Below are 27,566 nucleotides of genomic sequence, written 5' to 3' on the forward strand. Positions count from 1 at the left end.
GACATCAACAGTGGCAAGAGCTACCTGTAGGTCCCGAGATGACATTCTGGGGTTATTTGAGACTTCTTTCAGCATCTTGCTGTCTGCTCTCGGGCTGAACTTGCTGGGGCGGCCTGGCCTGAACAAGTTGGCAGTTGTTTGGAATCTTCTCCACTTGTAGATCATCTTCCAGACAGTCGAATGATTGATATCAAATTGTTTGGAGATCTTTTTTAAATCCCTTCCCAGACTCGTAGGCATCTATAACCTTCTTTCTGAAGGCCTCAGAGAGCTCTTTTGATCTAGGCATGGTAACGCCGCACACTTCAACAACAAGGAGCAAACCAAACGAAATGTCTGAGGTTTAAATAAGACAGGTTCCTCCAAGATCCTCTCTGATGATGTTCTAATCATTTGCACCTGAGCTGGTGCACCTGATTCTAATTTTAGGTGTTTGAAGTAGTGATAAATGTAGGGGTGTACTTACTTTTTCCACATGCGAAATTTGCATTTATGTTTATTTAAATTATACAATGGACTACAAAATGTAAATGTTTCATGATATTTGTTATATTATATCACCTTTATCTATCAATATTGTTGAAATGAAGATCAAATAGCTGTATGTTGAAATATGTTGAAAACGCTGTATCAAATAGCTGCATGCCGACCGGCACTTAGCTCTGTCTTAACGAGGGGCTTGGTGTTCGTTGAACGGATCCGGTCCATCGGAGAAAGGACTGAGCGTTGACGCGTCCACAATGGCGCCGGTCAAGCACGCCCGCACACCGAGCCGTGCAGCAAGCAGCCAAATTCCCCCCCCCCCCCCTGCTCGACCCCAAAGCCGGCGAGAGAGAGAGAGAGAGAGAGAGAGAGAGAGAGAGAGAGATAGATAGATAGATAGATAGATAGATAGAGATAGAGATAGATTCTTCCTCCTCCTCCTCTCCTCGATCACACAGGAGCCAGGAACAGCCAGGGACAGAGGACAAAAACGATTGCACGATCCGATCGCCAGAATCAGAGAGAGCCAAAAATGCGACCGCCTGCGCCCTGCACCAGAACGAGTGTGAGAGGGAGGAAGGACTCATCCTCCTTTGTCCCTCGCTGACGTCACACTCGACCAATCCCCGCATCTCATCACCACTCTGGAGGCCTTTGGCCTGTCTTCTGTCCTCCAAGACCCTGAATCAACAACTGTGGATGCAATCCTGGTGCAACTGCCTGGCCAAGCATCCCTTATGAGTGGAGGGCCTGTCTTTCTCTCCATAACACATAAAGACATACTGACCTGAAATAAGGGGAAGGGGCTAAGATAATGGTCTACTATGAAATAACTATTCTCAGGGACCTGTATGGTGTTTGCTATTACTTCTTAGCCCGCACATCCCATGGCTCCTTAACTACTCACGAAGCTCGGGGTGTGGTTGCTACGTCACGAGTCATCAAGGGCAGAGTCTAGTCATCCTTCGGGAATGTTCGGCTGGGCGGTGTTCCCTTGCCGATCGTAATGTCCTGTTATACTGTCAGCGATGTCGATTTAATGGCCGTTGTTGTAATTGTTGGTGTTATGGCGGCCCTTTTTAGATGAAATAAAACGTAGGGAAAATAGCAAGGGCAATTACACACTGGGGATTATCCTTAAGCCCTACCTAATTAGCATAGCTCCACCCCTCGAATGGAGACACATACACGATCTTATTCTATACAGATTCCCTACTTATGTACATCGAGGTGGGCTTCTACTTCGCGTCACATGGCCCATGCTAAACTAAACATTCCAAACTTCCAATCCGATCTGGATCTGGATCTGAAACTTCCGATCTGGGCTTTATGGCAGAGTGGCCAGATGGAATCCTCTCCTCAGTGAAAGACACATGAAAGCCCGCTTTAAGTTTGCAAAAAAGCACCTAAAGGACTCTCAGACTGTGAGAAACAAGATTATGTGGTCTGATGAAACCAAGATTGAACTGTTTGGCTTCCGTCTGGCCACTGTGCCATAAAGCCCAGATCGGTGGAGAGTTGCAGTGATGTTTGTCCTTCTGGAAGTTTCTCCCATCTCCACACAGGATCTCTGGAACTCAGCCAGAGTGACCATCGGGTTCTTGGTCACATCTATCACCAAGGCCCTTCTCCCTCGATTGCTTAGTTTGGCCGGGCGGCCAGCTCTCGGAAGAGTCCTGGTTGTTTCAAACTTCTTCCATTTAAGAATTATGGAGGCCACTGTGCTCTGGGAACCTTCAACGCAGCATAAATTTTTTTGTAGGCTTCCCCAGATCTGTGCCTCGACACAATCCTGTCTCTGAGCTCTGCAGGCAGTTCCTTCGACCTCATGGCTTGATTTTGCTCTGATATGCATTGTCAGCTGTGAGACCTTATATAGATAGGTGTGTGCCTGTCCAAATCATGTCCAATCAATTGAATTTACCACAGGTGGACTCCATTCAAGGTGTAGAAACATCTCCAAGATGATCAAGAGAAATGGGAGGCACCTGAGCTAAATTTCAAGTGTCATAGCAAAGGGTCTGAATACTTATGTAAATGTGATATTTCAGTTTTTTATTTTTAATAAATTTGCAAAACTTTCTAAAATCCTGTTTTCTCTTTGTCATTACGGGGTATTGAGTGTAGATTGATGAGGAAAAAAATGAGTTTAAACGATTTCATCATAAGGCTGCAACATAACAAAATGTGAAAAAAAGTGAAGGGGTCTGAATACTTTCTGAATGCACTGTATTTAGACTTTAGTAAAACATCAAGAAGATTGATTTTTGCAGCTGTAACAAAAATTAACTTGGGATTGCAACATGGAATTGATTGGCCAAATGTCATCATCATTCCTTGTTTATGGTTGTACAAGGTCGTGCCACCTGAGTAATTACACTAAGTAAGTTTACACTCAGTGAATACTATGTTGCAGAGAATATAATGACCGTAATTAATACCATCTTGTGGGGTTAGCCACTACTATTGTTGGCCCAAGTCACAGAGACGCTGAAGACCCCAACGGCCCAAAATACCCTTAAAGGCCCAGAGGATGCCGAAGACAAAACATACCCTGAAGACCCAAAACACCCCGAAGACCCAAAAGACCCCGAAGACCCAAAAGACCCCGAAGACCTAAAATACCCCGAAGACCCAAAGACCCTTAAAGACCCAGAGGAACCAAAAGACACTGAAGACCCAAATAGACCCCAAAGACCCAAATAGACCCCAAAGACCCAAAACACTCCGAAGACCCAAAACACCCCGAAGACCAAAGACCCAGAGGAACCAAAAGACCCTGAAGACCCAAAAGCCCCTGAATACCCCAAAGACCCCGAAGACCCAAAACACCCCAAAGACCCAAAACACCCCGAAGACCCAAAACACCCCGAAGACCCAAAACACCCTGAACACCCTGAAGACCCCCAAAGACCCTTAAAGACCCTTAAATACCCCGAATAACCAAAATATCCCAAAGACTCTTAATGACTCAGAGGAAACAAAAGCCCCTGAAAACCCCAAAGACCCCAAAGACCCAAAACACCATGAAGACCCAAAAGACACCGAAATGGTCAAAGATGCCTATCCCTCTGAAACGACATGTGGTGAGGCGTGCGGAGCGCGTCGAGTCACGCTAGTACACACAATACCCCATAATGTCAAAGTGTTTTTTTTTTGTTTTTTTACAAATCAATTAAAAATGAAAAGCTTATAAGTTGTGTCATCCGATCAATATATTAGACTTTAGTAAAACATCAAGAAGATTGATGTTTGCAGCTGTAGCAAAAATTAACTTGGGATTGCAACATGGAAATGATTGGCCAAATGTCATCATCATTCCTTGTTTAAGGTTGAACAAGGTCGTGCCACCACACTTTACACTCAGTGAATACAATGTTGCAGAGAATATAATGACCGTAATTAATCCCATATTGTGGGGTTAGCCACTACTATTGTCGGCCCAAGTCACAGAGAGTGTTTATTGTTGTTCTAATTGTGTTTCATAAACTGCCTGTCCAGGCCTAACGTTCTACTGGAAGTGCTTGGGGCAGGAACTTATTTCGGGTGCTGATGATAATAATTCACCTACTTTTCATCAAAACACTCTGTGAGATTTGTAAAATCATTCAGCTGACGTCAGCTTACCTTCCATCCGAGGGAGGTCACAGTCACAGTCATTGATTCAACACCTTGCCTGCAAAGCACAAATCCCACATTTTATAGTGAAGTGAGGAATCATACGCAGACTAGACTTCTCACAGGTAATTACACTACCTGTGCACCATCCTCTCAATACAATAATCTTATATTCCATCGATGATCAATATACACACTTGCACTGGAGTCAGTACTGCTGGCCACAGTAGGTCCTTCGTTCTCAGGAGGTTTGTACATACACCAGATAACAGTCTGTCCGACACCGGCCATTTGCTTGAGGCAGAACCCACGACGATCCAGATGATCTAGAACAATCCTCGGAGGATCTGACACTCTGTATTCATAGCTGGAAGGGTAAACGTCTAAAATGAAATAAAACTTTCCAAAAGCTGAGATTAGCAAGATTATACTTAGACAGAGGTGAATGAATATTTTATTCACCCAAACTGTAATTTATCGTGACCACATATTTTGTATTTATTTTGCCTTTTTACATAAACCTGTATGTCGCAGGCTTCTTATTTACCTGGAAATTAGGATACCATTCGGCCAATCATTGTCATGTTGCATTCCGAAGTTAATTTTTGCTGCAGCTGTAAGTAACAATTTTCTTGATGTTTTACGAAAGTCTTTATGTTTAGTCGTCAATTGTTAAATAGCACTATATATTGAATGATATCAGCGGCCATCAGTTTTGTGAGTTCGTAAATATGTCACTTTTGAAACAGCCCTCTCAGATTCCCAGTGTGCTCCATACCTGCACGCCCCTCTTCCCAGTGTGCTCCATACGCCCCTCTCCCCTTTCCTTTTTATGACCTCCTCCTCCCAGACTTCCTTCTTTCTTTACGTTGTTCATACAATCTCCCAATCTTCCTAATCTCTCTATTATCATCACATTCTCTTCCAATTATAAATTTAAATCTTCTCATTTTTGCTCTAATCTCGTGAATCTATAATAATTATAAGGCAGTGTGTGTGAATGAATGAATGAATGATCGTTTTAAGGCCATTTTCCCCACTAGAGCGGGGGTTAGCCTTGCGGGCCCCTTGCGGGCCCCATGACAATCATGGTTCCCTGTTTGAGGCAATGTTTTTTATGGCCCTTGCGGGCCCCATGACAATCATGGTTCCCTGTTTGAGGCAATGTTTTTTATGGCCGGATGCCCTTCCTGACGCCAACCCTTGGTCACCTCTTACGATGCGCAGGGATACGGTGTACCTATTCCAAACCGGGGTACACACCGGGATCATTCATCCCAGCAAGCTGGTACTCAATTTGCCGACCTCGGAAGGATGACAGGCTGAGTCAATCCCCCTGGCGTTAATTCAGCGATCGACCGGGATTCGAACCCAGGATCCTTAGGATCCCAAGCCGGCACCCTAACCGCTAAGCCAACACCAGGCTAGTGTGTGTCTCCTCCATAACTCCAAAACCATGAAACCTAGCAAGCCAGCAGCGCCAACCTTTGCAAGCATACTTCTCAACCTCCAGGATGACTGAAAACTGGGTGTCTGAGTGTGTTTAAACACCCTTTTTGAAGATGATGAACGAGGTGCTCATAACAAAACATCGAAAAGAGCTTTACCCAAATGGCGGTCTGCCATCTTGGTCGCCCACTGTCTCATCGCTGGCTCCTTAAGTGACCATCTTGCTCAGTCCACTGTCTCATTGCTGGGTTCTTAAGCCGCCATCTTGGTTAGCCCACAGTCACATCACAAAATCTCGGTCTGCCATCTTGGTCAGGCTACTGTCACATCGCTTGGTTTTTAAGCCGCCATATTGGTCACGCCACTGTCACCATACAAAATGATGGTCCTAAAGCGCGGTGTTACGCGCGCTGTTTGTAAACAAGGAGGAAGCGGACAACGCGGTAATTTGTAAGAGTCTTTATTCAAGAGCTCACTGTAACACTGAACTCTCAGGGCTGCGCGCCCCGTGTATATCGTGAGGCCACGCCTCTCTCCTGGGCGTGGCCCACCCCCACTCGGTGTGCGGGGTGATGTCACCATGTCAGTGCTTTCGTGTCCGCCACAGTCCACCATTTTGGTCATCCCACTGTGTGGGCTGAGATCGCTGAACTGAAAATATATAGAATGACCATTGCCATTCACACCACACAGGTGGAAATGTAGCTACCGGGCGCCATCTTGGTTGGCACTCGATGCTGGGCGATGGTGATTTCCGTCATGCGTTTGCACGTAATTCAGAGCGAAAAGCGATTGCGTTTTTTCACCTTTTGTGCGATCGTTTTTCAATAGGAAACCTATCACAGTTACTACAACACTTTCCTTTATCCTTTCCTTTTCACGAAAAAAAATTCGAGAACAATCTATCTATCACAGCACAATGGACTGTGAATTAAACGTCTTTGAAACAGCTGTGAACCGTCTTTCCACAATCCTTCCATAACCGATTGCAGCAGTTTATTGCCGCACAAAATGGCATTTTAACAGTTGTCTGGCTTTTAAAATCTGGGACACGTTCAAAACAAACGAGATCCGCGAAGCGAGTCGGTCGAGTCGTGCTTACCAAGATGGCGACACGGCGGCTACACTTTTCATGGAGTATGAGCGTTCTATATATTTTCAATTCAGTGGCTGAGATTCGGCCACTGTCTCATCGCTGGGTTCTTAAGCCACCATTTTGTTTCGGCCGATTGAGATTGTTCAATCACGAACAGGAAACATGAGCTGGGTTTAGACCATCGTGCGACAGGTTTCCTGCATCGATCCTGCAGATTCATGTGGATATTTGGAAAGACAAGGTTGTCCAGAGAAGAATATGGTAAGTCTTGTGTTTGTGAGATTTGGAGTTTTTGATTTATTAATGTTTTAAAATATGGCCGGTAGGCCGTTGGTCTTGGCTAGATGCCAGTAGGCGCGGGTTCTGGCGAATAAAGTTGTCTAAGTGAAGAATTTGGTTAATGTTATGAACATCATTGTGTGCCTAAGGTTATAAACTTTTGATTTATGTTAGGATGGGCGTTGAATGGCTTAGGAATCATGTTTTATGACTTTAAAAATACTTTCCTCTGGTAAAAACGGGGTTTTTGCTTGAACGCCATCACAGGCTTATTTCAACTTGGATTCGATCTCTTTTTTCAGTTTTAGGCACAAGTTAGGGTTGATAAAGGCCCTTGCAATACAAATTCGGTGAAAATCCGATAAATTTCGACTAATTTACCTCATGGTGTTTGTTCTATTATATAGGGTTGGACAGTGAATGCAGGTGACCTCAAGAGTTCATTTTAACTCGGATTCAATTTTTGTTTTCAGTTTTAGTAGCAAGTTAAGATCGATAAAGGCCACGGTAAAACAAATTTGGTGAAAATCTGATAACTTTTGACTAATTTATGGCCTTTACATGCTCAACGTTAGCAAGGGAGGCGCAAGCGCCCACCCTTCCCTTTATTTGGGATCGTTTCTCTGAATGCAACATTGACATAGGGACTGAAAATTCGTTTCTCGGCTTCGACTGGACGAAATCGGCTGAAAATTTCATAAGTAAATGCTTTGTATGTCCAAGTAATATGTTCCAAGTTTCAGCAACGTCCGTTTCCGCATTCTTGTTTCATTAAGAAAACCCTCAAATTCACATTGCTGTCTGTCCATCCATCCGTCCAAAATTTGTTGGAGCCCATATCTCAAATGCTATACATTAAAACTAGCTGAAACTTGGAATATACATTGGCCAATACGGCTAATCAATGGCTTTCAAAACAAATTCAAAATCTGCGCTCATTAAGGGGTTATACGGGGGTGGGGGAGAGTGGGCTTGGTTTGACCCCCCCAAAATAGGTATTTGCTCTCTTCTCCAAAACTACACACACAGTTTTGATGAAACTTGGCTACAAGCTTCATATCTGATGCCTAACGAAGGTGTATTGACCGCGTTCATATCCGAGCACATCATTAATATCCGTGCACATCAAAGGGTGGGCGTTGCGCATCAAAGGTTGGACAGGGGAGGGGTGGTTGACCTCATAAAATATGTATTTGCTCTTCTCCGAAACTACACGCACGATGTTTATGAACCTTGCCCACAACTTTCATCATCCGTGATGTATCAATGTTTGTTCGCGGCATTTAAAAAATCAAGGTCTATGAGGTCATCTGTGGGGAGGTTTCACCCCACCAAAAATAGGTATTTGCTCTCTTCTCCGAAACTACACAAACTATTTTGGTGAAACTTGGCTGCAAGCATCATATCTGATGCCTAACAAAGGCGTATTGACCGCATCAAAATCTGAGCACATTAAATGGGTTTACAGGGCGGGTTGTGGGGGAGGAGGTTGACCTCCCAAAATAGGTATTTGCTCTCTTCTCCGAAACTACACACTTGATTTTGATGAAATTTGGTCATAAACTTCATATCTAATGCCTAACGAAGGTGTACTGACGGCCTGAAAGTCTTTGCTCATTGTGGGGGACTAGGGTGGATTTTTGGGCCCCCCAAAATAGGTATTTGCTCTCTTCTCCAAAACTACACACACAATTTTGATGAACCTTGCCCACAACCTTAATCACCCATGATGTACCAATGTTTGTTCACTTCATAAAAAATCAAGGTCTATTGTGTTCTGTGGGGGGTTTGGCCCCATCCAAAATAGATATTTGCTCTTTTCTCCGAAATTACACAAACGATTTTGATGAAACTTGGCTGCAAGCTTTATATCTGTTGCCTAACAAAGGCGTATTGACCGCATCAAAATCTGAGCACATTGAGGGGCTCTCTCCTCCTCCCCCTTTCACTTCCCCTTCCCCTCTCCGCTCTCCTCTCCCCCCTTCTGTTACCTCTATTCCCCCACCACCCTTCACCTATTCCCTCCTGCGCCCCATCCCCTTCTCTCCCACCCCCCATTCCCTCCCTCCCACCCCTCACTCCTCAGGGCACGAAGTGACTCTGCGTTGCCTTACAACACTGGGTACTTTTGGTGGTATGTAATATATATAGGGCCCCTTAGACATCGTTTGATCAGTAAGGTCGACTATTTATGACAGACAATGTGGGGGTGCAAATAGAAAATCTTCGGGATAGAGGGGTGTGCAGAGAGAAAGCTCATGCAGCCGGTGCCATAACAATTAAAGTTGGATTTATTTGGACCATTAAAGTAGTAGTAGTAGTAGTAGTAGTAGTAGTAGTAGTAGTAGTAGTAGTAGTAGTAGTAGTAGTAGTAGTAGTAGTAGTAGTAGTAGTAGTAGTAGTAGTAGTAGTAGTAGTAGTAGTAGTAGTAGTAGTAGTAGTAGTAGTAGTAGTAGTAGTAGTAGTAGTAGTAGTAGTAGTAGTAGTAGTAGTAGTAGTAGTAGTAGTAGTAGTAGTAGTAGTAGTAGTAGTAGTAGTAGTAGTAGTAGTAGTAGTAGTAGTAGTAGTAGTAGTAGTAGTAGTAGTAGTAGTATTGCTTTTGTTTTGTTTTGTTGGAAAGGCTATAGAGATTTGCGTTCAGAGCTCATGCAAGCTCAGGCAAACATATGTTCCCAGTTTAATGTTGCTCAATTCCTCATCTCTGCAAGTCCATGGTTTGAACTACAGTAGACAAGGTAGAGCATTTTGAAGAGAAAGCACTACCAAGACAGGTAAGGGGAAGGTAAAAGAACACCAAAAAAGAACGCCAAAGAACATCAAAAAAAAGAACGCCAAATAACACATCTATCTATAATTCCAGTAATCTCTGTGTGTCTGTGTGTCTGTGTGTGTGTCTGTGACCGCTGTTTCTCGACAACCACGGGTCCGATATACTTGAAACTTGCCAGGTATATTGCTGGGGACCCGAGGATGTGCCTTTTCAAGGTTTCATATTAATCGGACAAGTAGTTACCGAGCTATGTCCAAAAAACGATTCAACCAATCAGAGAGCAGCGAGTTATCACGTGTGCCGAACGTGGCGAACAGACTCTGCCTCGGACGGCACATTTGAGAGCGTATTCATTTATTTCACGTTGGCAAACTATGTTGCCGCTATGTTGGCGTTAAACTATGTTTTAAAACTAATTAAAACTAATTTGCGATTCTTTCGCTTTCCTGCGCGTTTGTGCACGCTATGGCGATTTCTTTACCAAACTCCGCAAGCCGTTCGCTTTGGACCAAACCATTTCATGTAAATAGAGGGGGGGGATTGTCACCGTACTCGCAAGCCGTTCGCTTTGGACCAAACCATTTCATGTAAATAGAGGGGGGGGATTGTCACCGTACTCGCAAGCCGTTCGCTTTGGACCAAACCATTTCATGTAAATAGAGGGGGGGGGATTGTCACCGTACTCGCAAGCCGTTCGCTTTGGCTTTGCAAATGGACCAAACCATTTCATGTAAATAGAGGGGGGGGGGGGGGGGGGGATATAATTTTAGATATATATATAGTACGGGCACGCCCTAGTTTATACAAATAAGAGCAAAGTATCTTGTGGGGAGACTGTACAAAGTGCATCATTTATAGTCCAGGTTTCCTTAAACTTCTGAACAGTGTTACTATATTCTGATGCCTTGTACTCCGAAATAATGCGTGAGCGTATTGTTGCGAATATGGAATTTGGCCTCCATATCCGCTTGTAAATATTCCCCTATTTTCTCCAATACTCCCCAACTTTCCCCAATCCCCCATTCCCTAGTCCCATTGCATGTAAATAACAATCAGTAGAGCCGACCTTCCCCTTATTCCCCCATTAAATGTCGTGCCCAGGTCCACCGCACCACACGTAGACAACTTTCGGACATCTTCCTAGTTATTCTTAGTCTATGTCAGTTAAGGCCTCGTTTCCATTAATTATGACTCTTCGTTGCACCAGAATGTGATTATATGGCATCAGTAGTGAGTTTAGGACCTTTCCCATACCTCCTTCCATCTTCTTCCCCAACAATTACAACAACAACAGAGGAGATGGCGGCGGAGCGGGGGAGGATGCGTCCTCACACCGGCTCGATTAGCGCCATTGACCACGCGCTCCACGGGGTTACCACGAAGGGGCTCCTTGTCAGCTCCTCGTCAAGGGCGGAGCCTGGTAAACCCCCCCGCACGCACCCAATGAGAAGCAACGTGCCGATTCCATCTGGGGCGGCGCTAACGAGCCGAGGGCGTGTCACTCCCCGCCGGATATACGCGGCCCCGCGCCGGATGTGAGACAGATGCGCCCCGAGCTGGAGAAAGAAGGACCTGCGAGCGCTGAGAGAGAAAGGCCCGCCTGTGAAAGAACGTCCCCTCCGAGCGCTGTGAAACCTCCCGCATCTCTGGACCGGACCGGGTCGATTCTAACCTTTGAGCACAGGTGCACCTGGAGCCATCGCTACCCGCCTGTCCTTTCCATCAACCCCCGTGTGAGTCAGCCGTTGTCCCGTTTGCCTGTCGTCTGTTGGGGAATAATATAAGATTGTGTCTAAGTGCTTGTCTTTCTATGTTGTACCTCTCGTCCCTGTAATCTGACCTTCCGTAACGAATATAATCTCCTCCGGAGGTCTTGAGAACCGTATCCCTGGTGTCGTCATTTTATAACCCAGCCGGGTGTCTTCTTTTTCTTATTGAGCCAGCGTGGCGCGGCTTCGTCAACGTCGAGTATAATCGGTAACTTGTGCAGACGTGGTCATACCAAAACCGCTCGGTAAACTAACATCTAAGCCACGTCTGTAACAATTGGTTGTCAGGAGTTGGATTCGAACCTGGGACTAAATTTATTTAGCCCAAATTTTGGAACACCAATTGTACTATTAGAGTAACAATTGGTGTCGAGGAGTGAGATTCGGACCCGGGACTAAATTAGTTAGGCCCAAATTTTGGGAGGGAAAATCGAGCCGGAGCGCGTACGGCGCTCGACCAAATCGATCCGGAGCGCGGTCCCGCGGTTACTGCGCTCGACGAAATTATAACGGCGAAATTTCGAATTTGTGTTACGAAACTCGAATTTTGAAAGTCGCGCCATGGCGGATCAAGACGGCTGGGGTCCGGTAGGGGAGAGTGAAGCAGGGTCGGTCCAGGACCAAATTGAGGGACATGAGGGACATGAGGAGAGCGAAACAGCGAGGGTAGCAGGCACGCAAAATGGCGCCTCGCAAGAGCGCGCGGTAGCCGAGCCCGCTGTATCAACGGGCTTTAACATGCAGCCGATTGACATACAGGCCCTCATTGCGCAGCTACAGGCAGCTGTACAGATGAGTATGGGGAGCCAAATTGAGCGGTTGGGGAACCGGATGGATGCTCAGGGTGAGCGATTGGAGGGCCAAATGGGGGTAATGAGGGACGAAGCGAGGGCTCGGAGTGAGCAATTGGGGGTAATGAGGGACGAAGCGAGGGGTACCAGTGAGGGGTTAGACAATAATTTTGAGGAGTTAGACAAGAAATTTGGGAAGTTAGACAATAATTTTGAGGGGTTAGACAACGGGATAAAAGAAGTGAAAAATGGGTTAGAGGGGTTAGAAAACAGTATGGAAGGCAAATTGAGGGACATGAGGGACCAAGCGGAAAGGGAAGTTAAACAAATGGAGCAGCAGATAGAGGGGGTCAGAATGGGGGTAGAAACCAAACTGGATGCTCACAGGGAGGAAATGGAGCAGATTTTTTTTTTTTTTTTTTTTTTTTTTTTTTTTGTATACAAGATCGAGGCTCGTGAAAGAGCGAACATTAATCACACAGAAAGACAAACCGACACATAAAACATATAACATAGGGAGCGGTAGACAGGATGGGGAGAGAGGGGGAAGGACACAAACACAACATTTGAGAGCAGGGACCGAGAGACATGGAGACATCGAGAGATCTGAGAGAGGGCGAGGGCTTTGGGGGGGGGGGGGCGTGGGAAGGGGGCAGTGGGAGAGGTATAAAACATATGGACACTGCCAGGACTTCCAGGAAAGAAGTTGGAATTTCAAACAAGGTGGATCTGGGGTGAATTAGCGGGGGTAGAAAAGATCAAGGTTTTGGATGGGGGAAGAAAGGAGATGGTGGTGAACAGCTGTTTTAAAGACCTGGAGGGAGGAGTGGGATTGAAGGGAGTGAGGGAGTTTGTTCCAGAGGCGGGAGAAAAGAGGAATGAAAGAGTGAAGGTGAGCGGAGAGCCGAGATTTCGGCAGTTTAACCATCAGAGGGTTGCTGGCAGATCTTGTGCGACCTGTAGGAATATTTGGGGGACAGAGCACAGAGAGAGCTGGGGGTGCAAGGCCGGAGAGGAGTCGGTAGAAGACAGAAAGACCACCTACCTGCCTGCGGTGAGTGAGTGAAAGGCCCTCAGAGATAGCTTCATCGCGGGAGATTCCAATAATTCTGAAAGCTTTGGTTTCAACAGCGTGAAGCCGAGCTAGGTGTGAGGCAGGAGCACCAGCCCATAGGGGAGAACAGTATTCCATTGAGCTGCGGATGAAAGCCTTGTATGTGGTGAGGAGCTCAGGTGTGCCGAGGAAGGACTTCGCACGACGGAGGATGCCCAGTCGGCGACTGGCTTTGGAGGCCAGCTTGGAAATGTGGTTTTCCCAAGAAAGATCATGGCAGATAGTGAGACCCAAAATCTTGAGCGACAGAACTTCTTGGAGAGGATTGTTGAGAAAGTAGATGGGAGGGTTGTCCAGTCGATCTTTTCGGAGAGACATAGTAAGAGTGTGAGATTTGTCAGGATTGAAAGACATGTTCCACTTGTTTGACCAGTCTGTGATTTTGTCCAGGTCTTCAGAGAGTGAGGAGGCAGCAGACTGCCGATCTGAGGGAAGAGGAATGGAGCGGCAGAGAGTGGAGTCATCAGCAAAGAGATAGAGAGGATTTTCGAGAGAGTCAGAGAGATCATTGATGAAGACCAGAAAAAGCACGGGGCCCAGAACACTGCCTTGGGGAACTCCAGCCTGAACAGGAAGAGGAGATGAGAGAAACCCATTCAGGGCCACACGTTGACGACGACTAGAGAGGAAGTCCGCCAGCCATGCGTGGAGATTTCCATGGATACCAAAGGAGGAGAGTTTGGTGAGCAGAGCGGGGTGCCAGACCGTGTCGAAGGCACGTGATATGTCGAGGGAGACAGCTCTAATTTCCTGTTTGGCATTGAGGACCTCCATCCATTGTTGAGACAGTAGAAGCAGCATGTCCAGAGTAGAGTGACCTGGTCTGAAACCAAATTGATGATCAGAGATCAAGCCATTGGAGAAGAGGAAAGATTTCATATCAGAAGCAATGATGGATTCCATGACTTTGCTGATAATTGGGAGAAGGCTGATTGGTCTGTAGTTGCTAGGATCTGTTTTTGCACCTTTTTTGTGCAAAGCGGTGATGTTGGCTGATTTCCAAGCAGATGGCAGTTGACTTTGAGCAAAAGAGAGGGTGAAGAGAACAGAGAGAGGGTGAGATAGAGCAGCAGAGCAGGATTTTAGGACCCGTGGGCTGATGCCGTCGGGTCCAGTTGCAGAATCAGAGTCGAGGGTTGACAGAAACTTTTCCACCTTGTCAGGAGGAAAGGACACGGAGTCCAGGAGCAGCAGGGTACGACTGGGTATGGTGGGTACAGAGAGGGATGGGTTTGGGACACAAGATTTAGAGGCAAACACAGAGTTGAGGCATTCAGCTTTTTCACGTGCGGAGTCAGCTGTGTAGCCGTTTGAGGTAAGGGAGGGGATGGAGGGGGAACAAACACCAGAAACGGATTTGACCAGACGCCACCAGGATTTGGAAGAGGGAGACAGATAAGAGAGTTCGGTCTTGAGAACGGAGAGATATTGTTTCCTGGCTCTCCTGAGGGTGGACACACACTTGTTTCGGGCTTTGTGAAAGGAAATGAGATTTCCTTCCGTTGGATTTGCTTTCCAGGAGACGAAGGCAAGTTGTTTCTGGGCAACAGCCTCACCACAAGATTCCGTGTACCATGGACGGGAGGAAGGGTATGACAACTGAAGACGAGATGGGATAAATCTGTGCATGAGAGAGAGCAATTTACTTTGGAAGAATTCCCAGGATGAGTTGATGTCAGAGGTGGTAGAGATGGGAGACCAGTCCAGATGATTGATGGCTGCTTGAAGACCGTGCCAGTTGGCCTGAGTGAAATGCCAGACTCGTCTACGCTGAGCAGGCTCCCTGAGGATGGTCAGAGAGATGTCCACTTTAACAAGGACATGATCAGATGATCCGATCGGAGCAGAAGAAGAGCAGCAGACATTTTCAGGGAAGTTAGTCATAACCAAGTCCAGAAGAGAAGATGTTCCGTTGACTGAGATCCGGGTCGGGAAATTGACAGATTGTGTCAGTCCCAGTGAGTCGCAGAAGTCCTTTGCTGAGGAGCCATGGCTGGTGAGAGAGGTACCCACACCCAGCCAACTGGCATGATGACAGTTGAAATCACCACATATGAGGAAGAGAGAGTTGGGATGAGTAGATAGAAGTTGGTCCATATCATCAGACAGCGAGATGTAGATGGAGTCATCACTGTTTGGTGGACGGTACAACACACATATGAACAAGAGGTGGGAGCGAAGGGGAAGCCGTAGCCAGAGGTATTCCTGGGGGTGAGGTGGAGAGAGTGCAGTGCAGGGCGAGTGAGGAAGAGAGTTTTTGATAAAGATAGCAACCCCGCCTCCAGGACGAGGCTCAGGTCTATCATACCGGAGGAGGGAGTAGCCCGGGAGAGATACTATGGAATCAGAGACATCATAAAGGAGGAAAGTTTCTGTTAAGCAGATCACGTCTGGTTTGACAGAAGCAACCTGTATGGAGAGATCAGTTAAGTTTGAACGAAGGCCCCGGATGTTTGAGGTCCATACCGTTAATGAAGAGGAAGGGGGAGCATCAGATACAGAACAGGGGGGAGGAGGGGTAGGGTAAGATGTGGAAGAGGTGGAAGAGGTAGGGAGAGCTGTTGAAGGTGTGTCAGAGATTTCAGAATAGCTCGGAGAAAGGGAAGGATGGGGCGGACAAAAGGTTTGATGGTGATTGGGTGAGCCACAATGAGGTGTTATTTGAGGAGGGGGAAGAGCGAGGCAGAAGGTTGGGGGAGATGGAGGTGAGAGTTTGAAGGGGGAAGAAGTGGGGAGGACACTTTGGGGAGGGGGAGTGAGCGGGGGGAAATTGAGAAGCAATGAGGGTGGGGAGATTTGAAGGGGAGGGGTGAGGGGGGAGTTTGGGAGGGAAGGGACAAGGGGAGGGATTTGAAAGGGATGGGATATGGGGGAGATTTGGAGGGGAGGGGTGAGGCAGGAGTCTAGGAGGGGAGGGGCGAGGGGGCGTCTTGGCGGGGAGGGGTGAGGGGGTAGTTTAGGAGGGAGGGGGCAAGGGGGGAGATTTGAAAGGGATGGGTGATGGGGAAGATTTGGAGGGGAGGGGTGATGGGGAAGATTTGGAGGGGAGGGGTTATGGGGAAGATTTGGAGGGGAGGGGTGAGATTGGATTTTTGAAAGTGTACGATTTATGGGAAACGAACATTTATTGCAAAATGAGTTTCTTGTGATCTTCGAGTTAAAAATACGTTTAAGGACGCTGGATGGAGGATGGAGTGCAGGAGAGTTTAGGGAATGTAGAAAAAAGGCACTATAGGAGATGGATATTTTTTTTGGGATGAATTGATTTGGTGAGCAAGTCGAAAGCAGCCTTTTAAAGAAGAAGAAGAAAAAGGTGTTATAAAATATGACGGAATACATAACTTGAGGGGAAAGTGTAAACATTGAAGGTTAATGAGTGAAAACTATCTGGGGAAATGGGGGAGAAACACGTGGTCGAAGAACGAAACAACGAATAAGAATGAATAAACGAATGAGAACAGAGAAGGAAATGTTTTTTTTTTTTTTTTTTTTTTTTTTTTTTTTTGAGTTGAGATTTACACAAGGAAGCTATGGGTGAAATGACTAGGAATACAGAGAACGAAAGTTATTGGATCACAAACGACGGACCACTGAGAGAAAAACAAAGCCTCAAGGTTGTACAGTGCACACTGTACAAGGCCTTGCTCGCGACACGGCAAACAGACGATCAATTTATGAAAGATAAACACCGAGAAACAACCAAAGTTGCACACAATAACTTCACACACCGAAAGATAAATACAGTTTCGACAAAATACAATTGTGAACAGACTTAACTTCGAAAAAACGTGGAGACCGTGTGGAGCTTCGAAAATCCCTGCCGCCGTCTCCAAGATCCAAAGATGAGGGTGGCATCTGGGCAGGAGATGCAAGTGATGGGAGAGGAGATCAGAAGAGGAGTGAGTGAGGAGGTCGGAGGAGTGCGCGAGGAGGTGAGGCACTGTAAGGAGCACATGGAGAAGGAGGTGAGAAAGGGGACTGTAAAATTGCAAGGGGGCATAGAGGACCTGACGCAGGAGGTGGAGCAGCTGACGGTGGGACAGACGGAGTTAGTGGAGCAGGTTCAAAGGAACACTGCGGTATTAGGAGGTTTAAAGGCGACACAGAAAGAACTAAAAGATGACTTGGTAGCGACGAAGAGGGAATGTCAGATGGTACGTGAGGGACTGACAACGAGGTTGGACGAGGTGATAGAGGTAATGGAGACGAAGGACCGGCAGGTGAGGACGCACATGGAAACGGTCAAGGTAGCCTTGGAGGACGAGCTTGAGGAGACGTACCGGGGAATAAAAGAGGTGAGGCACAAATTAGAAGAAGTGGAAGAAGGGGTGAGCGAAATTAAGAAGCGACGGAGAGGGGATAACAAAGAGATAAAAGAGGAGATAAAAGAATTGGTCCAAAGTCTGTGTTTGGATCGTGATGTGCTCGTTAACCGGATGAGGGATTCGCAGGTGATGGAGGAGAAGCGAAGAGGAAGAGGACCCGGTGTAGGTCGTGACCAATATGGTCGTGCGTATGATGCGCCAGGTGATTTAAGAGGCTTGGGGGTCGAGATAGACCCGGGTGTTCGTGAGAGGCCGTTGGTGAAGTGTGCGACAGGTCTGGTGTGCGAAAATGGAGGTGTGCAAGAAAGTCCGACTCTGGGGTGTGTGAGGAGAAAGTGCGTGCCAAGGAGTGAGTGTGCTGGCGAGAGTGAGTCGGTCGTAGCGCGTGTGCGAGGGAGCACGTGGAAGCGCGGGGTGGTGAGTGTTACAGAGGGTGTGACGGGAGAGTGTGCGCAAGAGTGTGCGCGAGAAAGGTGTGTGACGGACAGGTGCATGAGGAAAGAGTGCGCTGTCAGAAGTAAGGAAGAGTGTCCACCTGTGGTGAGTGTTACAGAGGGTGTAACGGGAGAGTGTGCGCGAGAAAGGTGTGTGACGGACAGGTGCATGAGGAAAGAGTGCGCTGTCAGAAGTAAGGAAGAGTGTCCACCTGTGGTGAGTGTTACAGAGGGTGTAACGGGAGAGTGTGCGCGAGAAAGGTGTGTGACGGACAGGTGCATGGGGAAAGAGTGTGCTGTCAAGAGTAAGGGTGAGTGCGTTGTCACGAGTGGAGGTGAAAGTAGTGGGAGTGACATGGAGCGTGAGTTAGTTGTGACAGGTGAGAGAGGATGTACACCTGGGATGGAAGGATGCACACCTGGAATGGTAGAGCGTGAGTGGGAATGCACGCTGGAGTTGGTGGTGAGGCACGTGATTGGGTGTGCGAATGAGGGCACACCTGTGATTGTCACAGAGGAGGTGACCGCGGAGGGGGCGCGAAGCGGTGTATTGGTGAGGTGTGCGAGCAACGAATGTGTGCCAAAGTGTTCGGTGGTCAGGTGTGTGACCAAGGCTGTGAGTGGAATGGGTGTACCTGGGTGTGTAAGGAAAGGTACGAGGAGCATGGGCACGGCTGGATGTGTGAGCAAGGAACGGGCTGCGGGGTGTAAGCGTCCAGGTGAAGCATCGACGTTACACGGGTTAGAGGTTAGAGCGACTTTTAGCCGAAGCAGGCCCTCGGTGCGTGCCGGGCCTCGCTTTGAACGGCCGCGTCCAGGCTCCACTAGGCGGAGCTGGCAGCCCGATAGAAAGGGTCGTCATGGCGACCACTTTTTGGTGAGACGTGCCGGCAGGTCGAGATCGGGGCATTGGATGGCTCCGTGCCGAGATGGTGCGTGGGATCTCGGCCCGGGTAAACCTCCTTCCCTGCACCGAATGCGGGACGCACCCAGCCGCTGGCACAGAACAACCAGCATTCATGGCTTGCCTTTACGAAGCCGGGCTTTGGACAGGAATTGGCGCACCGAGAGGTATTAGTGAGTCGACTGGGTGATGAGGTTAGTGTTTTGGACCCAAAATTAGAGAAAAGCAAAATTTGATGATTGGCAAAGGATTGGCAGAGTGATGATTGGTAATGGTACAGTGATTGGCAGATGATTGGCAAATTTTTAATTTGTTGAAATTTGATGTGCAAAATTGGTAGTGAGAGACCCCCGATGGGGTGGGATGGCAAATCTGCCACCCTTCCCATGCGTGGGGCAAATGCGCACTAGCTTATGGGGTGTATGGCAGTGAAAACTAGCCCGGGTGGGTTAGGATATTGTGTGTAGGGATCTAGAGAAGATGACCTTAGGTGACGTTAAGTTTAGTTAGTGACTGATACCTGTAGTGGGGACGCAGGTAGTTTAGTGTGGATGATAATGACGAGGGAGCGCAATAGTTTAAAGGGACGACTGGGAAGCGCAAGTTTCAGAAGGGAGTAGTTAGATGAGATGATGCCGTGTGTGTGTGAGGATGGAACAGGTGTGATTGCACAGGTGTGCAACTGGACAGGTGTGTGGAGCAGTGTGTGAGTAGTGAGTGTGTGGATCAGCGCGAATGCGCTTGGGGAGAGAAGGGTGCAGGTGGCACCAGGTGTGAGAGCACAGGTGTGCAAATACAGGTGTGTGGAGAGAGTTGGAGTAAGTGGTACGGAGTGGTGTGCATGGTGCGAAGGTGTGGATGGGGGAAGAGTGGACCCCTTTCACGAGTACCCGGGGCGGGTAGTGTAAGTGTTAGGTAGAGGGTACAGGTAAATTGTGGTTGGATATTGGCATCTGTGGTGCGGTTGCAGAATGGGTTATGGATGGGTGCATTAGTGTTGTGGAAATGGCTGGGCGTGTAGCCTGTTAGTGTGTGTAGTTGGTTGGGCACTCCACCACTGTGAAGATGTCGGCCAGGTGAGGCCGCAGGTGGGCTCTGGGAGCCGGTAGTTGTGAGTGGGTGCCTGAGGATCCCGGGTGTGGATCGGGCAGCCCAGTGCCAGAGAGGGCACCGAGTGGGGAGAGCGCCAGAGGGCCTGCCCCAGGTAGTTAGGTTAGGGTAAGGAGCAGGTAAGCTCGGAGGCAACTGCAGTGGTGGAGGTGTGCAGGTGGGTAGACCCACTGGGAGAGGTACACGCCGCAGCCCAGAAATTGTGCGAGGGCACCGGGAGATGAATCGGGGGAGTGAGACCCCAAATTGAAGAGCACCACAGTTTGGCCAATGGGAATTGGTTTTTAGAACCCATAGTGTAAGAGGGCCAATGGTTTGGCCGGAGAAAGACCCCGGGTAGTGTAAAGTTGTTAAAGTCATTTAGGAAATAGTTAGGATTGAAGAACCTGTCGCACCATACGCAGCCACTTACCTGTGGTGATGATGATGACTCCACACCTGTGTTTTCTTTGTTTTGTTGCAGGAAATGAGATTGCTGTGTGGATTTGTGAGACGCATCACGACGTGGATGAGACATTGGGGTGATTCCATCTCTCCCTCCCTAGGAGGGACTGATGATGAATTGGTAATGGCAAATTTTGATGTTGAGTTGGAGATGGCAAATTTTGATGAGAGTTGAAAATGGCAAATTTGATTGGTTAGGAGGGAGAGAAGACGAATTTGGTATATGGGAGGAACGGGGAAGACAGTAGGGATGTTTGTTGATTTGTAAAGTAGATGTTTATGGGTAGTGTTGTGTTTTGTGGATACAGTAAGGGGTAAGGGAGGGGCCATGTAGGTTACCTGGTGGGGGGGGGGGGGCGTACGATAGGAACGTACCTGTCTCACCTGGTTCCCATGTGCCCCCAGTGTGCATCACCTTACATTGCGTGCACTTTTGCGCCCTTACCACCTTACTCACTTGTCTGCTTCTTTTGTCTCCCACCTCCGAGGATCTGGCTTTGGGGTAGAGAGAGAGGAGAGAGAGGTGCTGGCTGCGCAGTTGTGGGCCTGCACTTTCGCTGTTTGCTGCCGGGATCGATACACCATAAGGACCGCAATGTTTGTGGCCACCCACAATGGACCGCAGTTCGTTTGCGGCCAAGCACCACCCGGGGATGGACCTATGGGTCAACGTGGCACCTATGCCATAAAGGTGAACCACTGTTAATTAACACCACTGAAGGCCACACGAAGAGCAAGAGACACCTGCAGGGTTAGGGGTTGTCGAATTTATTTTTATTCCAATGAACAATGGTGACTGCACCGATTGGTGGTGGGGTGGTGCTTTTGATGCTCGGGAAGGGTGCTCTGCACGTTATTAAAGGCCGTCGGCCACAGAGCACTCGTGGGTTGGTGTATCGATGCTGGCAAGCGCGCTCTCTCTATGCATAACATCTGCATGTGTTCCTCCAAAAACAGGTCCTGGATCGTAGTGTAGATATCAGCGTAATCTTGTAAATAATGCTCCCTACCGGCTGTATGTTTAGTTTGCGAATTCTTTCCGGATTCGGTTATCCTGTGGGTGTGTTTCTGTGAGGAGAAGGGTGCAACGTCGCAGGGGGACATATTTACTCATTTGTGAATATCTGTAAAACTGTCGCACTCAGGGTAGAGTTAATAGTAGAGGGAACTACATTGCGTGCCACACTAAAGTAGGTAAAAATTTATCGGGTCGGGACGCCCCGAGGGTAGAGAAGGGTGCAATGTTGCGAATATGGAATTTGGCCTCCATATCCGCTTGTAAATATTCCCCTATTTTCTCCAATACTCCCCAACTTTCCCCAATCCCCCATTCCCTAGTCCCATTGCATGTAAATAACAATCAGTAGAGCTGACCTTCCCCTTTTTCCCCCATTAAATGTCGTGCCCAGGTCCACCGCACCACACGTAGACAACTTTCGGACATCTTCCTAGTTATTCTTTGTCTATGTCAGTTAAGGCCTCGTTTCCATTAATTATGACTCTTCGTTGCACCAGAATGTGATTATATGGCATCAGTAGTGAGTTTAGGACCTTTCCCATACCTCCTTCCATCTTCTTCCCCAACAATTACAACAACAACAGAGGAGATGGCGGCGGAGCGGGGGAGGATGCGTCCTCACACCGGCTCGATTAGCGCCATTGACCACGCGCTCCACGGGGTTACCACGAAGGGGCTCCTTGTCAGCTCCTCGTCAAGGGCGGAGCCTGGTAAACCCCCCCGCACGCACCCAATGAGAAGCAACGTGCCGATTCCATCTGGGGCGGCGCTAACGAGCCGAGGGCGTGTCACTCCCCGCCGGATATACGCGGCCCCGCGCCGGATGTGAGACAGATGCGCCCCGAGCTGGAGAAAGAAGGACCTGCGAGCGCTGAGAGAGAAAGGCCCGCCTGTGAAAGAACGTCCCCTCCGAGCGCTGTGAAACCTCCCGCATCTCTGGACCGGACCGGGTCGATTCTAACCTTTGAGCACAGGTGCACCTGGAGCCATCGCTACCCGCCTGTCCTTTCCATCAACCCCCGTGTGAGTCAGCCGTTGTCCCGTTTGCCTGTCGTCTGTTGGGGAATAATATAAGATTGTGTCTAAGTGCTTGTCTTTCTATGTTGTACCTCTCGTCCCTGTAATCTGACCTTCCGTAACGAATATAATCTCCTCCGGAGGTCTTGAGAACCGTATCCCTGGTGTCGTCATTTTATAACCCAGCCGGGTGTCTTCTTTTTCTTATTGAGCCAGCGTGGCGCGGCTTCGTCAACGTCGAGTATAATCGGTAACTTGTGCAGACGTGGTCATACCAAAACCGCTCGGTAAACTAACATCTAAGCCACGTCTGTAACAGTATTAAGCCCTTCAGACCTACAGAACTGTGTTCCACCACATTTCTCTCAATTTTTCCCTTCCTGGTTTTATATATTGCCATTTCCCCACAGGCTAAAATAAAGTTAACAAGGAGATCACGTGACTTGCTTAGTTTCTTTACCGGGTGCCCGATGATACAAAGTGTTGGAGAGAAGTGAAGTCAGAAGCGCAAGAGAAGATTTTTCATCAGTAAGAACACTGGTTCAAGACGGTGGCATTGAAGGTATATGTGAAATATAGTTTCCCTTTCACCACAAAAGCAGCATTCCTCTGGGAAGTTAGTGAAATGCCGCATCATAGATCCAGAGCTCAGTGCACCATGTAGTAACCTCCAACTTAAGTCTGCCATCATTCTTGGCGTTAGGTAGAGATAGAGTGAATCCCAACGTGGATGAACAGTCGAAGGAAGTGGAGGAATCTCATGCCAGGGAGTATCCAGTCGGGTTGCAAGAGCGATATAATGGAGCGAGTGGATCACTAGCAGGTATATATTTTTCCTTGATAGCCCACAGAACGATATTTCCACTGTGCCAGGGGTCTTACTCATATTGTTTGCAGGTATTGGCTGAGAGAGCTCGCAACATCGTGGTCTGATTTTAAAATCCATGGAGTTACCGATGGACATCTGTCCAGATCCATCACCCTCTTTGGGATTCCCTAGATATTTCAGACAATCGGGAGGCAAGGAGCTTTTGACCTCTTCAAGTATCCTGGAGGGGATCCTGATTGTCCTTAGGCCTATTTTCGCTGCGAGTTCCTTGGGTAAAATAAGCCTTCTCTTCCCATCGTTCAGAAGGTCTCCCACTGTGGATATGCTACCAGCTAAGAGGTTCCTTCTTACTGAAAAGGAAGCCAGAGTTGGGCCCTGTAGAAGAGGGTTGAGAATGAGCGGTTCTTCTAACAGGTCCTTGCCTGGATAAGGAACTGTTCTTTGTACGTCGACTACATTCCAAGCCTTCAGCATTTCTTGATAAAAAAGAGCCAATGTAGCACTAGACAGGCTGATGTAATGATGAAAAGATTCCTTTTGTACCCAAGATTGAGCACTTTGCTGAAGAAGTATGATGCAAGTGAGCGCCATTGCGGTGCAGGGTTCACATGTAGGTAACGTTGTATGGTCTTCAGCCTGGATGCGTGGTAGTGGCTTCGAAGGCAGGGAAAAGACTGTCCACCTTCTGCAAAAGGCAAGCTCAGAATGCCCAGGGAAACCCAGTGTTTACCATTCCAAAAGTAGTCCAATAGCTTCCTCTGCATCTTAACCAGAAACTCCTCTGGAGTGCTTATGCAAGAGAGCCTGAATACTAACTTCGGAATTATAAACTGTTTAATAAGGAGTGTTTTTCCCCTCAGATAGGACTTTTAGCAGTCCACTCCAGTCTCTCAACTTTGCTTCGATCTTGTCCCCTAAAGTGTTCCAGTTAATGAGTGGTGAGCACCCATGGGAAGTGGACAAGTGCACCCCCAAATATTTGAGCTCATTGCGACTCCAGGTCAATTTCTGAAAACGTGTTGGTAACTCCTTTACCTGCATTTGTCCAATTAGAAGCCCAGAGCTTTTCCTCCAATTGATTGTAGCAGACGATGCTGCTGAATAGACCTGCTGACAATCATAAACTACTTCCATATCCTTTGCATTACTGGCAAACACGAGAACGTCATCTGCATATGCAGAAAGTTTGAGGTTGACCCTGTTGTGTGGCACCACAATGCCAGTTAGCCTTCTTCTCATAAAACAAAGGAAGGGTTCAATACATAGGGAATATAATTGGCCGGACAGGGGACATCTTTGTCTTATTCCTCTCTCAAATGGAAAGGGCGCGAGCAAGAAACCGTTGACTTTAACTAGGCATTCTGCCGACATGTACAACGTCTGAATCATGCCTACAAATCTCCTCCCCAACCCAAAAGTTAGCAAGGTTTCAAAGAGATACTCATGGTTCATCTGGTCAAAGGCTTTCTCCTGATCCAAGGAAAGAAATCCGACTTGAGTCCGAGTCATGTCCGCATACTATAGCAGGTCTCTGACAAGGGATATGTTGTCATGTATTGTCCTGCCTGGAATGGCATAAGATTGGTCCGGGCTGACTAATTTTGTCAGGACTGGTCCGAGACGGAGTGACAACATTTTAGCCATGACCTTATAATCCACACACAGCAGAGACACAGGGCGGTAATTCTTCAAATCTATCAAGTCACCCTCCTTGGGAATCAAGACCAGAATCGCTCGACACCAAGAAAGGGGCATTATACCTGTATCACATGCTTCCTGAGCTACGCTTAGGTAATCAGGTCCAACCAAGTCCCATACTTTTGTATAGAATTCACATAATAAGCCATCCATGCCAGGGGATTAATCTCTTGATGGGCTGTGCAGGGCGGTTTTCAATTCTTCCAGAGATAATGGAGTCTCCAGCTGCTCCCGGTCTTCTACAGAGGCTTCAAGAAGACTACTCCACAAAATGCCACCTGCACCTGTGCTTTTACCTGAATATAGCTGAGCGTAAAAGGCTCTAATTCGTTTTTGAACACCCTCCGAGCCATTGAGCAAGAGACCATCTTCTGCGAGAACACTCGATATAGTCGTGAATTGACCTTTGCGTTTTTCCACCCCTTTGAGATAATTCAGGACATATTCATCCTCAGAAATAAACTGCAAACGAGAGCGCACATACGCCCCTCGTGCCTTCACACGACTACATGCTTTAAGGGTGCTCTTCTTTTCTTCGTATGCCTGCAGTTCAGTAGAGGTAAGGGTGGTCAGGTGCTTCTCAAAGTGCAGCAGTTCCTCTTCCAATCTTTTGATCCCTACCCCAAGTGTTTTGCTCGAACCATACGAGTAGTCTTGACATAGCAATTTCAATCGTACTTTGCCTACATCCCACCAGAATCTAAGTGAGCAAAAATCTCCTTTTTTATTCCTCCAGGCTTGCCAAAAATTCAAAAAGATTGACAAAAAGGCTTCATCCTGACTTAAAGCATTGTTCAGGTGCCACAAGCCAGGGCCTCGCCTTGTTTCCGCCAGGGAAAACTTGATCCAGGCCAAGTTGTGATCTGTGAAATGGGCAACTTTTATGCCGGAGTCACTGACACTCTTACACCAAAGGTGAGACACGTAAATTCTATTGAGCCGGGATTGTGATATATGACCACCTCTGATACTCGTATACGTGAATGTTCTGTCTGTGGGGTGTTGTATGTGCCAAGTATCTCTCAAGTTTAACAGTGTTATGGTTTGTTGTAATATTCTAACAGAGGGATTATGCGGCTCCTGACCTATTCGATCAAGGGAGGGGTCTAGAGTGCAATTAAAGTCTCCTCCAAGAATTACACACTCTTCACCAGGCAAGGTGAGCATGAATCTCTGCAACCGGTTGAAGAAAATCCCCCTTGCAACTCCTACACAAGGTGCATAAATGTTGACGAAATTGACAACAAATTCTTCAAACTTTGCTTTTATATGTAGCAACCGCCCCACACTGGCTTCCTTTACGACAAGTATTTCAGGTTTCCTCTTTGGTGAAAAGAAGGTAGCCACTCCACAAGATGTGTCCGTTAGGTGACTGAAAAAGGCCAAACCTTCCCATTGGTTTTCCCATCGTGATGCAGCCTCTGGGGTTGTGTGGGTTTCCTGCAGAAAGGTTACTTCAAGTTTTTCCTTCACACAGAATGACAATACCTGGTGCACACGGAATGCATCCTTACAGCCATTGACATTCAATGATCCTATTCGTAAGTTTGATGTCATTATTGTATTGAGAGTTTTGTTTCTGTGAAATTCATCATCTTAAACCAATTTATATTCAGGCCCGTAACTCAACAACTTTGCTAGAAACTTCCTGACTCGGGCTTGTTCGGCCGAGCCTGAAGTCCTTGTTTTATGTCCCTCTCTCCTTAGTACATACAAGGAATGCACTAGCAAGTCATAATCTTTCCACCATTTCAGCGCATTTTCCACTTTCTTCCTGCTATGCAAGCTTTGTTCCAGGAACTCGAGTATCTCCTGGCTGGGAATGCAGGAATGGTGTCCTGCAGGTAGGTCTGTCTCTAAACCAGTCAGTGACCCTTGATAGTCTTCCCCATCACCAATACTTTCCTCATCATCGCTGTCTGGAGGTTCAAGATCCTTCTCCTTTGGTGAACTTGTACAATGTGTCAAGTCTTCTGCCATGTCGTCTCTCAAGGCTGACTTGGCATAGTCTTCTGGTGCAGAGGAACGCTCCTTTGGCTCTGATGTGGCGGACATTGCTTCACCTGTGGGAATGGATGCCTCTTCCTCAGTTGGTATAGGAGATCCAAACTTTTGGGGTGGTAAAATAGAGATGTGCTCAACTATTCCCCTTTCTGTGCCAACAGTGAGTGAAGTGACATCACCAGAGATGTCAGTCAGTGCCAGCAACTTCATTGATGCTTGTGTGTCTGGTTCCCTCTCTCTGTCTGTCCCACCGATGAATGCTACTTCAGCATCCTTTGAAACTTCGGTGTTAATCCTTCGGTTCAGAACTGCTCTTGTAGATGTTTCAATCCCTGGTTTATTTTGAAGCTTCGTTGCAGTTGTTATTATTGGATGCATTTTCTCAGGAACCAACATCATAGTATCGTTTGGCCC

General features: G+C 47.5%; 1 protein-coding gene across 1 annotated transcript in view; it reads right to left on the reverse strand.

The window, feature by feature from the left end:
- GCHFR (GTP cyclohydrolase I feedback regulator) overlaps positions 1 to 27,566 on the reverse strand; it is a 65,771-nt gene that overhangs the window by 30,267 nt on the left and 7,938 nt on the right. The window contains exons 3-4 of the mRNA XM_068130163.2: positions 4,299 to 4,468; positions 4,111 to 4,159 (exon numbers count right to left, since the gene is read on the reverse strand). Of these exons, the coding sequence (XP_067986264.1) occupies positions 4,140 to 4,159; positions 4,299 to 4,468 (190 nt within the window). The 3' untranslated portion in view covers positions 4,111 to 4,139. The remainder of the gene's footprint in view (positions 1 to 4,110; positions 4,160 to 4,298; positions 4,469 to 27,566) is intronic.

This window comes from Myxine glutinosa, chromosome 1 (genome assembly GCF_964187855.1).
Source record: "Myxine glutinosa chromosome 1, kmMyxGlut1.1, whole genome shotgun sequence".
In the NCBI taxonomy this organism is placed as follows: Eukaryota; Metazoa; Chordata; class Myxini; order Myxiniformes; family Myxinidae; genus Myxine; species Myxine glutinosa.